A 14,139-nucleotide genomic window follows, 5' to 3' on the forward strand; every position below is an offset into this window, starting at 1 on the left:
TTTTCTGAACTATGACATTACCATTTGGTGAAACCCTATCCTTTTATGCACAGCAGGACAAAGGCATTGATTGTATGAAATTCAAAGCGGAATTTATTTAGGCTACATGTGTCATGTTTCAGCTTAAAAATAGGTGCTAAATATAAACTGGCTTTCCGAGCCAAAATGAGAGAGCTCTGCGTCATGGTAACTGTCACTCATGGCTGCGCTGCTTTTCCATAGTCTCAGGCTGTTTCCCATACTGCCATCTGCTGCTGGAAAACACTTGTGCATGAGTATGCATAGATTTACAACATGAAGATCTACAGACATTACCAAAGGCACAAAACAAAAAATGGTTGTTAGATTAAGCAATAATGCATATTAATAATGGATAAAACTGCAAACAGAGATAAATATTTACTCACAATCACTTTGAGATCATTACAACTGATGTGTTGATTAATGTGGCACTATCTAAATTTGACATGAGACTGCTAGCTAATTTATTGACATGCCAGTGGTTATTGTTAATTAAAACTAAAACTATTAAAAATTGTTTTCGTTAAATGAAATAAATCAGAAATAAATCAATGAAAAATGTAGACTTAAAAAACAAATGAAAATTAGGACTGTCTTGGCAACTAATTGAAATAAGTTTTAAGTTCTAAATTACTAGTAAAATAGAAAAAAAAATTGAAATAAAATTGAAATGACAAAAGCGCATAAATTAAAATGAAAACTAAAAATATAAACATTTAAATAATTCAGAATAGATACTATAATAGTATCTAAATATACATCAAATAAATAGATAAAACTTAAATAACACTGTGACAAACACTACATGGCCAAAAGTATTTGGACACTCCCATCTAACAGGTTTCAGCTACCCACATGACTAAGTGCATAAAATACACATAGTGTACATTTTAATATCTTAAAGGAATATATTAGTAGCTTAAGGTAGAAGTACATTTTTTACACATTTTATATTCTGACATTGTAGGGTCCTTTTCTGTTCTAGCATAATGTGCCTATGCATAAAGTGAGCTCCATAAAAAGTCACAAATTCAGGATTGAAAAAAGGCCCTGTTGTAGTAGTTTAAGAACCTGCCAATAAACACCACTAATGGAAATGCAGTCCTGGTTACAGACCTGTTCTCAACTATTATCCACTAGATGGCCCCATAAGGCAGTTCTGTAAGGATTCTTGAATTTATCAATCAATGCATTAAATAGAGCAGCAGATTTTGACTATCACTTTAGTAAACAACAATCTTGCTATTGCATGTAGCAAAATAGAGTTTGCAGTTTCAAACCATGGCAAAGTTGACTGTTTTCAACACTGATAATAAGAAATGTTTCTTGAGCATCAAATCAGCATATTAGAATGATTTCTGAAGGATCATGCGACTGAGTAATGATGCTGAAAATTCAGCTTTGCAGGAATAAATTATATTTTAAAATATATTCAAATAGAAAACAGTTATTTTAAATTGTAATAATATTTCACAATATTACGAAAAAATAAATGCACAAAAAAATCTATCCAACCCAAAACTTTAGAACAGTACTGTAGATGCCCATAAATTTCCACAGTCATATTACTATAATACACATTCATTAACTAAATATAAATATTAAAATATTTCCAGGATGATACTAACTGAAAAATTTACATGATTTGATAGTCAAACCAAAAATTATTCAGACACCAGATATCATTTTTAGTAGTGGGTGCAGGACACTATAGTTAATTTGTGTAAGTGAATAATTTTTGGTTTGACTGTATATAGGTTAATTATGAAGAGTAAAGCCATTTTAAACTGCCGTAGTGCTGCCTGTCAGAACTGGAGTCTGTAGAGACTGTCTCTTCTTATCATACCTCCTCTCTCTAAGCTCAGGCTCCAGGCTGAAGTTATATTTGGGGCTGCCCAGTAAAAGCCTGACCATGCATCCAATGAACTGCGTGATTCCAGGATCAGATAGCGTAGAGCTGTGTGACTAAATGCATTAAATGCAAACAAATGCTTCAGTTTGGCATTCACTTTTCTGAGTCTGCTCTCGGGAACAGCTGTGGGAGTAAATTAAATCCCATTTCTGTTCCATGCAGTCTGTTGCATAACCTCTAATTCTGACGTACCGTTTACTAACAAAAACCTGATTCGCATACATAAACGTGTTTAGCTGAAACCCTTTAATGAAAGCTCCCATGTTCACAGATAATTTAAACAAGAGGTTTGACACCATAGACATTACACATTTTTTTAAATGGAGACAGAAAACAAAAACAGTGAGAGAAAAAAAAAAAAAAATCAGTGTTGGAGTTGTGAAAATCTGCAAAGCTAGCTCCACCCTTGTCAGCTTTCCCTGAAACCTCAGAATGACGTCATAAGAAACCCCAGCAGTGCCGACTGACATTTTACTCCGATTCCACAGGCTTCTCTAACGGCAGACTGTCACTTTTCATTATTGTGCGCGCAGAACGTGCTAATGCAAAACATTACTGACGTCAGGGAGAGGCCACTATGTAGATGGTTTTAATATTCTCTAAATTTTGTAATAAAGTACTGAAAAACATTCATGAGGTACAGAAAAATCATTTGGACCAATCCCTTTGAAAAAGAGAAACACAACTTCAAGGCTTATTTATATATACTGTCATTCAAAAACTATATATTAATAATAATAATAATAATAATAATAAATATATTAAATAAATAAATAATAATAGTATATTTTTTAATGATATTGAGATTATCATATAAACATCCTAGAAAAATGGATATTACAGCTTGTTTTCAGAGAAAATATCTTGAATTAAGTTTATTTTCTGTTATTTTCATTTTAAATTTTCTTTAGTTTGGCAAACTTTTTTTTAACCAACAATCCTTCCAAATTTAGTGAGCCAAAATGGAATAAGAAATGTATTTCAGGATATCTAACTAAGTCTTATTATCTAAAACAAATAATACCCTGTTATAGGTTTTTCTGGACAAAAATCTAATGTTTCAACACTCAAAGATTGTTCATCTGTTGACAATGATAGTCCAATTCTAAATAGTCCTGAATGTAAATGAGATATTTTGACTCGACTGCTGGTTTTCTTGGCTGTGATGAACAGCAAGTCAGACAAATGGTTCTAATCTATCTTTTTCTGGCAGTGTTCTTTGCTTTTTCAGTCTTTCCCAAATCCCAAACAAAGCAGGGGACCCTCTGAGCACATCATCATCTGGTGTAGGACCTCTGCCAGTTGTAAATGGCGTGAATGTTATGCGAGCAGACAGGCAGTCTTTTGCATGTGCTGACGCTGCGATGGCGGAAAGTCTTGCCAGCCCCGCTCACACCCCTCCGCCGGGCCGCCAGCTTGGCACGCTCCTCCGCGGCGAAGAAATCGGTGGTGGCGCGAAAGAACTCCAGTAAGGCCTGGTGGCTCCACACGATCGGGCCCTCGTCTGATGTGGAGAAGCCGCAGTGGCCTCCGTGGGCAGTCAAAAGCAGGAAGAAATGTGGATTGCTCTCAAAAAGCTCTAAGGGTAGCGTGGCCTGGTCATCCCCTCGGATGGGGTCGTCTTGGCTGCACACACACAGCACAGGAATGGCTACTTCATCTATGTCCCTCAGAGGGTCGTTCCGCTCCCAGTACGCCTCCCAGCTACCTGCTCCCTCCGCCATCGCCCCTTTTGAGCCAGAATGGCAGAACAGCGCCTCCTCCATCGCCTTCAAAGAGCAGCTGGAGAATAAGTTGTCCGTGTGGACAAGCTCCCCGAGCACAGTTTTATACCTGCAGTTTAATCATAATAGAGAAGAGCAGCAAAGGAAGAGTTTTGTTATCATCATCGATTCCAGCAAGCAACCTATTTAAACAGGTCACAGAAATCAATAGCACTGGATACGCGTCGCCAGTCGTTATTATGGCAACAGCATTGTATTTTAATTTGGATCACCCTGAGCTGATTTATTTTAGAAATACCTTAGCGATTAATCCCTTTGAAAAAGACAACACAACTTTAATTTAAATAAGCTTTCATTTATATACTGTCATTCAACGCTCCAAAAAAGAAAATTGAATTGGTATTTTTATCATTAAACTGCCAAAAGATATAAAGACTAATATTCAAAGAATATATTTTTAATTAAGTACTTCCTCTTTTTTTGTATTTATATGTATTCTTATTTTCTCTTTTTCATACATTTCTTTATCCCACTTCTAAACTGTTCTTGTTTTTTTAACCGTAATTCATACGAAAGATTTTGTGAGGCGGCGGAAATTGCAGGCGACGTGACATTTTGAAAACAGGATTTTTTGGTATATTTGATAGTGTGTGTATTGTGTATTTTTGTTGTCTAAGCCACCGATGCCTTGAATTTCCTTCGGGATTAATAAAGTATAAATCAAATCTAATAAAAATCTTCTAAAATGTTTCAACATCCTTAAAGATAAGCTCAATTCTAAATAGTCTTGAATGTAAATTGAGATATTTTGTGGAAACAAGAGGAGCAACCCTACCTGCTGAGGCAGATTTTTTGGTAAAGCAGGAGTGCCCAGTTGAACGGCCTGGTCGGGCCGCTCTCAAACCAGCTCTGGCAGCGGAAAACCGGAGACAGGCAGGCCGCAGCCGTCACATAGCTGGAGGAGCCGCACTCGCCCAAGTAGGACAGGAGGAGCCCCGAACCAGTGCTCTCACTCACGGCGTAGATCTGGCCCGCCGGCTGCCGGTACCGAATGTAGCGCACCGCTTCCCGCAGGTCGGTCGGGTCGCCGAACTGCTGCAGCTTGACGGTACAGAGCGGTGTCCCGTTCTGACTCCGACGGTTGAAGATCACAGGAAGGTAGCCGTGACTCAGAGCTGCCTCACAGAGCTGAGGAGAAAAAAACAGAGACGGTCACAGGCCAGATACAGCACACAGGGGTCATTACTTGTGCATATAAACAAAGATGTTTTGCTTGAGTCTTGTCCACACCTGTAATAAGTAGCCTTGGGTTAAATTAAAAATAAATATTCTAAACTATACACTTTTCAATTCATTTTGAAACAGAGCGTTGCCATAAACTATCTGTTATAAAATATACAGTTATAAATGTTATAAAATATACAGTATATGAGCATAGTACTATAATATGGTCATTGCTACTCGGTTGCTGAATTGTTTTAACATCAGGGTTGTGTTAAATTCTGTTACTCGATGGAAGGACCAGGAACAATGATGCCAAATTCCTCAAGTTTCACAAGTCTGAAGAATCCTTATAAACAAACAATCCATCAGAGTGTAAAATATTTTCACATTTTCATATAATCTTTGAGTGAGAAAAAGGTAAATACATTTAGCTTGAGCTCTAAATAACTCCCCCCACCCACCCACACACACACACACACACACACAAAATTCTATACCATATTTAATAAAAAAAATTAATAATTTAAATCAATCTTTTGAAATCCTTAGTTGAATTTAGGCATCACAACATTTGAATGTACAGTATGAAAACTTTATAATAATTTGAAATTTGTGGAAGATTACAATTAACTGTGTAAGTGTTTTTAAAACTAATTGAGTATTAAATGATGGTAAAAATAATTTAAATGTAAAAAATAAAGCAATTGAACATGCACAATTAAATACCCCACCTATACAAAAATGATAACAATATGTTGTGCATACTTTACCTAAAAGTTAAGGATTCAAATCTAGCCAAGAGCAAGGGTTTTTCACAATGACTTGTAGTGCTCATATGGGACAAATCTGGACTTAAACATCTCCATCCCATTCCTCTTTTTCCATATTACTTCCTGTCATCCCGCCTTCTCTTACTATGAGCAAAATTGCAAAAAGACCAAAAACAAGCAACAGCAATTCCTCTATTCTATTCATGATTGCAAATTACGTTTCGGGCCAAGATGCAAATGAATATGACTTAGTGTAGAAACAGGATCTGCCCAAGTACACCACAGTATTTTCATGTCCCTTACTTGCGTCAATACCCTGAACAGCCAGGAAACACACTTCTTTGTAATGTGCAAACTTGGTCCAGCCTCTCACCTAGTGTGCAATGAGCACAGTGTATGTAACATTCCTCTGAATCACACGAAAACACACGAGGTGGACTACAATTCAACTTGGACTTCAAATGTTTCTATTTTAACATATAGACTTACATATAACCATGAAACAGACACTGCCATACCTATAAAACTAAAAGGGAACCAAATGCATTACTTTATTGTTCTGTAAAAAAAAAAAAAAAGAAGCTGGGTCTGTACTAATTTAAATGTGGTACTGGTTACTGTTTTCAGTTCTCTCTCTCACACACACACACACACACAAACAAACAAACAAAGTGATTGAGCAATTTATCCCACTGACTACTGGCCATGCAGAAGTGCACTCTTAAAAATAAAGGTTTCAAAAGGTTTTTTTTTTGCGCAGGGATGCAATAGAAGAATAATTTTTGGTTCCTTAAGAATGTTACAGTGAGAACCTTTTTTTTTTTTCTTAGTGTAAAAAACATTAAAAAAATATAAAGAACCCTTTTCCACTATAAAGAACCTTTTGTGTAGAGGAAAGTTTCAATGGATGTTAAAGGTTCTTCATGGAACCATTGATGCCAATAAAAAAACATTATTTTCAAGAATGCAGCTATTTGACTTTTATATGGCTCTTATCTCTCTACAAAGATATCTTCACCATGACTGCTCTCAGTCATACCTTACACAAAAAGGAGAAGTAGAAGAGCCTGCTAACACATTGATTATCTTCACAATGCACAGCTAACAAAGTTCCGGTGAACACAGGGTACATTTCTCCAGGAATCATCCACGATGGAGTGTGAAATCTAATTAGTTTACTTTTAAGTTGCCTGGAGCTTTAGGTCTGGAACATGGAGTGAGCTCCAAATTGGAGGAATGACTCACTTCTGAATCTGCTACAAAGAGTCAAAGAGAAGCTCTATCATGCATGCTATAATTGCCTTAAATAATGAAAAAGTCATGCAGCATCTTCACTTTAATGCAAAACAGTCAGAGTATTCACGTCACCTTACTGTACCCCAGTTTCATACTGTATTCTCAAGACTAATTTGCTCCTTGCCTCTTATTTCAAATTCAGACTGTGCATAATGCAGCCTCACTGAAAGTACATTTATTAACTCTTTCTGTACCGTATCAGTTTCACCTGTCCTGTTTGTTAAATATGACCCCATACAGAATACATTTATCCTGGACAATATGCGGATGATAATGGTTTCATATTGTTTAGCATCAAATGCAAATTAGCTGCCTGGAAAAGCCTGAAAAAAATGTGTGTGTTTGTGTGTGTGTGTGTGTGTGTGTGTGTGTGTGTTTATAATCACTTTCAGTCTTTCCCCATTCAAGTAGACAGATAATTGGAATTTTCAAAACATGGTTGCTAAATAAGGACTACAACAAGAATGCGACTTTACCATTTACCAGACATCCCGTAGTCTTTATGTAGCAACTTATTATAAACAATTTTGGACAACAAAAAATCTTCAAGTACTGTTAGCCACAGATTTGAAAAAAAAGAAAAAGAAAAACATAGGCGAATTAGCCTTCTGGATCGGCCAACAAATCCACGTCACAACAGCAAAGATCTTTAAAAGTGTTTAGGAAACTGCTGCCAACATTTTTGTTGCAACGTAGTTTTTACAGGTGAAAATTGCATCCAATGGGTCTTTAGCCTCATTATAATGGCAAAAAAATAGAAAACCCTTCAGCCATATTCGATTTAGGTAGGCTATTCACTGAGCTGCATAACACACTGAAAGGTCAAAGGTGAAAGATCATAATTGGTTCAATAACAATGGGTCAGAGTCAGAGAACACACACACAATATATATATATATATATATATATATACACACACACACACACATTTGTGTTTAGCGATATTCTCAGAAATTGTTAGTCTGTTTTCAATATAACACAATATAAAATTATCCAAAAAGGCAAGTATAGCCTACCTTTAACACATTCCTGGTGATTTTCCCATAGGAGTTGGGAATGATAAGCAGAACGGGACTTGTGGAATTACTGGAAGTCCTGCGCCTTTTGTGATGTGCTGCACCAACAACAGCCCAGTCTAACGCCACGAGTCCATCATCACTCAACTGCAAATGATCTCGGATGAAATGCACGGGACAGTCAAACGGCCACAGAGCACCGTAGACAGTTTGCAAAGACGAACTCATTCGCCAGTTCCATTTTGGTATCGATAACGACTTGCAAAAAGTCATGCAGTGTTTGAGAAGGTAGTTTGCCAGTGCAGAGGGCTTGCATATCAAAGCGACTGTGGCTGATTCACCTTGTCCCTCGAGTTTCGAGTCGCATCTCTCCGCGGATCTTTTGCTCTCGCGCCGTGGAAGCAGCAGCGTGGAGTGACTCTCCGCTCCAAAACACTTCACCACTGGCCAGAGTATGGCCATTAAAATCATAAAACAAGCAGCACCAATCCATTCCAGCATTTGAACGGCTTTTGAGGCTGCACAAATAGCCTATACCTCGAAAAGCTTCCGATGTTGGCTTAAAAAAAACAACTATCAAATCACATAAGCTAGTCGGTTTAATGTTAATTGAGAGCACACTGCACAGGTAGCCTAAAAATGAATGGAACCTCTGGTAGCAAGAATTTAAACTTGAAAGTTTTGATGCAGGGTGTTTTTAATCCTCATACCCAACAATTCGCCGCTGTTCTCCAAGGTGGCACGTTTTCTCGTTATCAAAATTTATGTCAGAATAATGAGCTTTGTTGCCGCCATAGTTCAAAACGAAGCTCCCTCGCTGCCTCCTCTCTTTGTGCTCCGTCGGATTATGCAATAGATCCACTTTCGCAGTCAACTCTTCACCTGCATCCGCCTGTCAGACTCATGCACCGCGTCTTCTGGCATTTTTTGTCCTCATTTCAGTGGTGTGCCACGGAACAACAGCTATTGTAATGAATGATTGTCAGATAGTTTTCTGTGCAGAGTCGCATCACACACTGGCTCGAATCCGTGAATCATCCCTGTTATAGAGAAGGAACGCCCTCTCCAGAAGATGTTATTCATCTGCAAGATACTTTTAGGCTGATGCTGTAATAAATGACTTACTTCTTTTAACCATGTTTCATGACATGTTGTCCTAAACGCTTGGATCATTAGCTTTTAAACAAATTCTACTCTTCTAGGGTAGTTTAAAGTTTTACACATAAAAAAAAAGCGCTTTTTAAACATAAATATTAAAATTAAAGTATTAAAACTAAAATATTACAACTTAAATTAATTGAAAACGAAATTTATAAGGTATTCTAAAGGCGTTTTACTCTGCATGGAGTGGGTTGCCTCATGGGTGTCGCTTGACATCACATGATCAGCCGTTTCACATGGCTACTATTACTAATATAATGTTTGTTTTTTTTTGTTTAGTTTTGTTTTTTTTAGCACTTTTAACCAGTGTTAAAATGTTTTACAGAGCATACAAATTTTAACAAAACAAGCTAATTTAACAATATAACAAACACAATATGTATACAGTCACAACACGGAGTGACGAAACAAACCGTCCACTTCACAAATCAAGGACAAAATGCTGTGACATCAAATGCTGAAAGCAAACACACTACGGTCACAGCTTAGCCAGTTAGTGAAAATGGGTCAAATTAATTACTAATTAACAAAAACACACAGAGTGCACCTTTAAAAAATTAACTGATTCACTACGTTATCATGAAAATCATAAACTGCACACAAGTTATCAGTACGCAGAAGAATACAGATATTTGAATTTTGTTACATCCATTGCTTACAGTTTTGCTAAGATGAAAATGCAGTTGTTTGCGCTAGTTTTTGAGAGATAAAAAGGTTACACAAATTGAAAGAGGTAGTCAACTGCTCAAATGCATTTGATATCCACAGAAGCACCTTATATTCAAGCATATTAGCTTTATGTGACCCTTTAATGCATTTATAGGTAGTCTGACTCTTAGTAGCAGAGAGTTCAGTTTTTGTAACTGCATTATGGCTGAATGATTGGGGGGCACAACTCCAGCTGGGTGTGTTGCCTAGTCAGAGACTGCTGGCACCACTTGAGCTATTGTTCTCAGTGTATTCTTAATGCCTTCATAATAGACACTGAAATGGTCCATTAATGCAGCATGTTTTATATTTAGTGCTGCAAACCAAGCTTCAAGATTACAGGGGCCATGTGACATTAAGCTTTGTTTCTTTGACATTAAGGCTTAAGCTGGATTTCAACATGCAACAAAATCTGTTTCCTCTCACATTTAACTTGGTCACTCCAGCGTGATTGCTGCTTTCATGTGGAACAGGGTAAATATGGAATGGGGATTATACTGTATTGTGTGGTGAATTGTTATGAGATGGAGAGATTGGGTCAAGGTGCATATGTGGAGCTGTTTGCATTATTGTTGCCTAACATATCCTTCATTTTCATGTCTCTTCAAGGCCATATTATGCCTTTTTACAAAGTCTTGATTGTTCTTTTGGGGTCTAGTAGAACAGGTTTTGATGCTTGAATGTAGAAAATTGTTTCTCACATATTACATTGTTGCAGCACCTCTCTTCTCTGTCAGTCTGTCAGTGATGCTCTGTTTAGGTCTGGTCTCTTTGAAGCTCCTCCTTCTGAAAAGTGCAATGTGCTCCGATTGGTCGGCTGGACCAGTGTGTTGTGATTGGTCAACGGCTTCCGAGCCTGTTTTGGAAATGTTATGCCTCTCATAACTGCTTTAGATCCAGGTTGGAAAAAACAGCGTCTATTGGACATGGAACAACACGCTACTAACGCAGCTTAAAGGAGAACTCCGGTCAATTTTAACATTGAGCAAATTTTTTTGTACATTTGGAGTGCTGTCAGTACAGAGAACAACGACAAAAATCGGTGTTGCCTACACCGTGTTATCCTCGTTTTAAAATTTGCACCCTGTTGACTTCAATGGGGCAAGTTTTAAACCTGCTTTTAGCCTCTTAACATCCTTGATGTGTCATTACAAGTGCACAGGATTTACATCCTGTTTTCGGTCAAAGTCCACAGTAATCGATTGTCGAGTTCACGTGCATAGGTTTAGTACCTATGATCACGCGCGTGAACTCGACAATCGACTACTGTGGACTTCGACCCAAAACAGGATGTAAATACAGGTATGTGCGCTGGCTGAATAAACATAATTTTTATTAATATCTTTTACATCTACTGCAGTCAGATTCACCCACGTTCACTCCGAAGGAATCACTCACATGGCTGGTGCACTTGTAATGACACATCAAGTATGTTAAAAGGCTAAAAGCAGGTTTAAAACTTGCCCCATTTAAGTCAACAGGGTGCAAATTTTAAAACGAGGATAACACGGTGTAGGCAACACCGATTTTTGTCGTTGTTCTCTGTACTGACAGCACTCCAAATGTACAAAAAAATTTGCTCAATGTTAAAATTGACCGGAGTTCTCCTTTAACCAGGCCTCGCCCAGTATTTTTTGCATATGCCTTATTATTTAAATAGGGAATATTGCGACGTGTATGTTCCTGGAAGAAAACTTGAGACTAAAAGAAGTGTTTTAGGGAGTTAAGAAACACATGCTTACTTAAATTGAGAATAACTCCGTGCTTGTAACTTTGCAGATCTTTTTATGCGCAAACAGCAATATTACACACTAAAGAAAGTTGAAAATGTAAAAAAAAGTATAATAGCATCATCCTCTTTAAGCGACAGAACTCCAAGTCTTACCTGGATAAAATGCTTTCCACATATTGTTGTTGTCAAAGGCTGTGAGTCCAAAAAAATTGTACTCTTTTGGTATAAATTCCCCTGTCGCTTGGAAATATTTAAAGGGACAATGTGTAGGATTTTCTCCCATCTAGTGGTGAAATTGTATTTTGCATTCAAACGAATACTGCTCTCCAGCGCCTCGCTTTTTCAAATGCGCGTTGCATCTACGGTAGCCGTTAGTTACGTACCATAAAGCTATGACAGGATGTCTTTTTATAGCACTTCATCGAGTTATACTGTCTGTCTATATAATAAAGTACACAACCAAGCAATGAAAAAAAGCTTGTAATTAAGACCGTAACATTGACTTACCTGTCGAGAAGCAGGCAACTTCAGCGTCCCTTTTGAAAGCTTTCTCCTGCATTAGCTCTTTCCACCTGGAAAAAGCTATCCCGACATTAACCCTTGTTTTTTGTAATCTCCGGTCACGTTTCGTTATTACGGTCTACTTTGGACTTTTTCGACGACGAGGACTCCTTATCCTGTGACTAACCGCACAGTGCAGCCTTTTAAACTTGCCGGGGCAGTGACAAGAGCCTCTCACTGCTCTGCTCCTCCGCTTCTGCTGGTTTCAGTCACGTGACGCTGGCTCTGAACGAAAACGCGTTGTGTTTTTTGTCCCTCTCTGCTATTATAGTTTTTCAAGATGGCGGAACTACATGGAAGCCTCTACTGTCTATGGGAAGCCTCCGTGGACCTACCCGTCCCATGTATATAAAGATAATAAATTCTTCGTTCACGAGGATAAGTCAGATCATTGGCAGAGGTATTTGTACACCATTGAGGACATATTTAAGAATAAAAATATTGATTTTAGATAATAAAATACCTAAAAAACTACATATTGTCCCTTTAACTCAGTGTTTGCTCCATCTGTACAAAATGTTTACATTTTCAATTTCATGCTTATTTTGGACATGCACAATTCACAGTATTTCTAATAAATTCCACTGTTTGATTTTAAGGGAATTTGTATTTACCCTTTGTATAGTAAAAATTTTTAGTAGGGTGTATGTCCAATGTAAAAACGGGATCCAGAAGCAAAATCAGCCGAAAACCAACGGTATAATACAGACCTCAAGGGAGTGTGACAGGATGTATAAAAACATTGTATTTTGGGAATGCAGGTATATTATACAAGTTTTTCCACAAGTGTCACACCCACACACACAGGATTCAGTGACAATGAAAGTGTCCATTTGCTATGCAGGAAGTTTCTCAGAATAATCTTTGAAAAAGAAAAGACCGCCTGTGATTGCCTTGGGTGGACAGTGAGGAAACAAAGGATCCAAATGACAAATGGGGGAAAGGTTTTTGAACAGCCATGACCTTCAGGGCACAAATCCAACAGTCTGATCCCTTTGCAGAGGCCTGACTGTATCACATTCTCCTTTGTGCCCGCTCGCCCTCCTTTATGATTCCGATCTCCCTTGTATGTGATTGCGATAACACACACCTGCACTCACTGGGCCATATAAATATGATGAAAGCCTCCTATACTAATGTTTTTCCACTGCCATTGGCCATTAAGGGAGCTGGGAAGGGCTCGTCTATAGTGCCTTGAGTGCTGAATCCAACTGAAATACTAAAATTGAATCTAAGCCTGCATAATGGCTTGAATTATAGAGAAAGTACAACCGCATTCATTATAAATGAGAAATGTCCTGCTCAGGCAGCTGATCGTTCAGCAAAGTCATGCAGATTTAATTCACACTGAGCTGAACCTGAACTGAAGAAGCATTTAATCTTTCCGCTTTAAACTAAAATGAAATTAAAACATGCACTGAGTCAACAGAGGTGTTTGCTTTAGTGCACAGAAATGGAAGAAGAATGAAATAAAAAGGAAGGAATGAGGAGGTTTAGTTTGGATTTAACCAAGCGGTGTCACTATTTTATTATTCTATTTTAAAATCTATTGAAAATAAAGATGTTGAAATAATGAAATGAAAAAGAAAATAAATCTTAAAAAAGTAAAATGATAATAATAATAATAAATAAAAGATAGTAGTTAGTAGATCTATTATTTATATATTTAATAAAACAGAATACAGTATAGGATTCATTTAGAGGGAAGTAATATAAGTGATAAAAATAAGTTGCTCATCACAGGTGGTGCATATTGACATTGTCATGTCTCCCTCTTGATCACTTTGGTAACTCAAACCTGACGTCACTAGTATACAGTACATGTACATGCCATAAATCAGCTTGCCAGCAAAAGTGTCTAAGCACCATCGTTACAGTAAACAATGAGTTATCTCCATTCCTCCACTCATATATCACGCAGCCGGCGTGCTACACATGTTTATACATGTAATGAAGCGCTGAAGTAGCTCATAAATTAGAAGAAGAGGTAGCATATACATCTGCCGTCTTCATC

The 14,139-nt window shown here is 37.5% G+C and overlaps 1 protein-coding gene across 1 annotated transcript; it reads right to left on the reverse strand.

Moving 5' to 3' along the window:
• Positions 1-2,831: 2,831 nt before the first annotated feature.
• abhd15a (abhydrolase domain containing 15a) lies at positions 2,832-9,025 on the reverse strand. Its single transcript, XM_084419080.1, has 3 exons — positions 7,964-9,025; positions 4,493-4,845; positions 2,832-3,766 (listed from the first exon to the last, which is right to left on the reverse strand). The coding sequence occupies exons 1-3, from the start codon at positions 8,462-8,464 to the stop codon at positions 3,211-3,213; spliced, it is 1,410 nt and encodes a 469-aa protein (XP_084275206.1). The 5' UTR covers positions 8,465-9,025; the 3' UTR covers positions 2,832-3,210.
• Between the last annotated feature and the right edge of the window lie 5,114 nt (positions 9,026-14,139).

This window comes from Rutilus rutilus (assembly GCF_951802725.1).
Source record: "Rutilus rutilus genome assembly, chromosome: 9".
Classification (NCBI taxonomy): Eukaryota; Metazoa; Chordata; class Actinopteri; order Cypriniformes; family Leuciscidae; genus Rutilus; species Rutilus rutilus.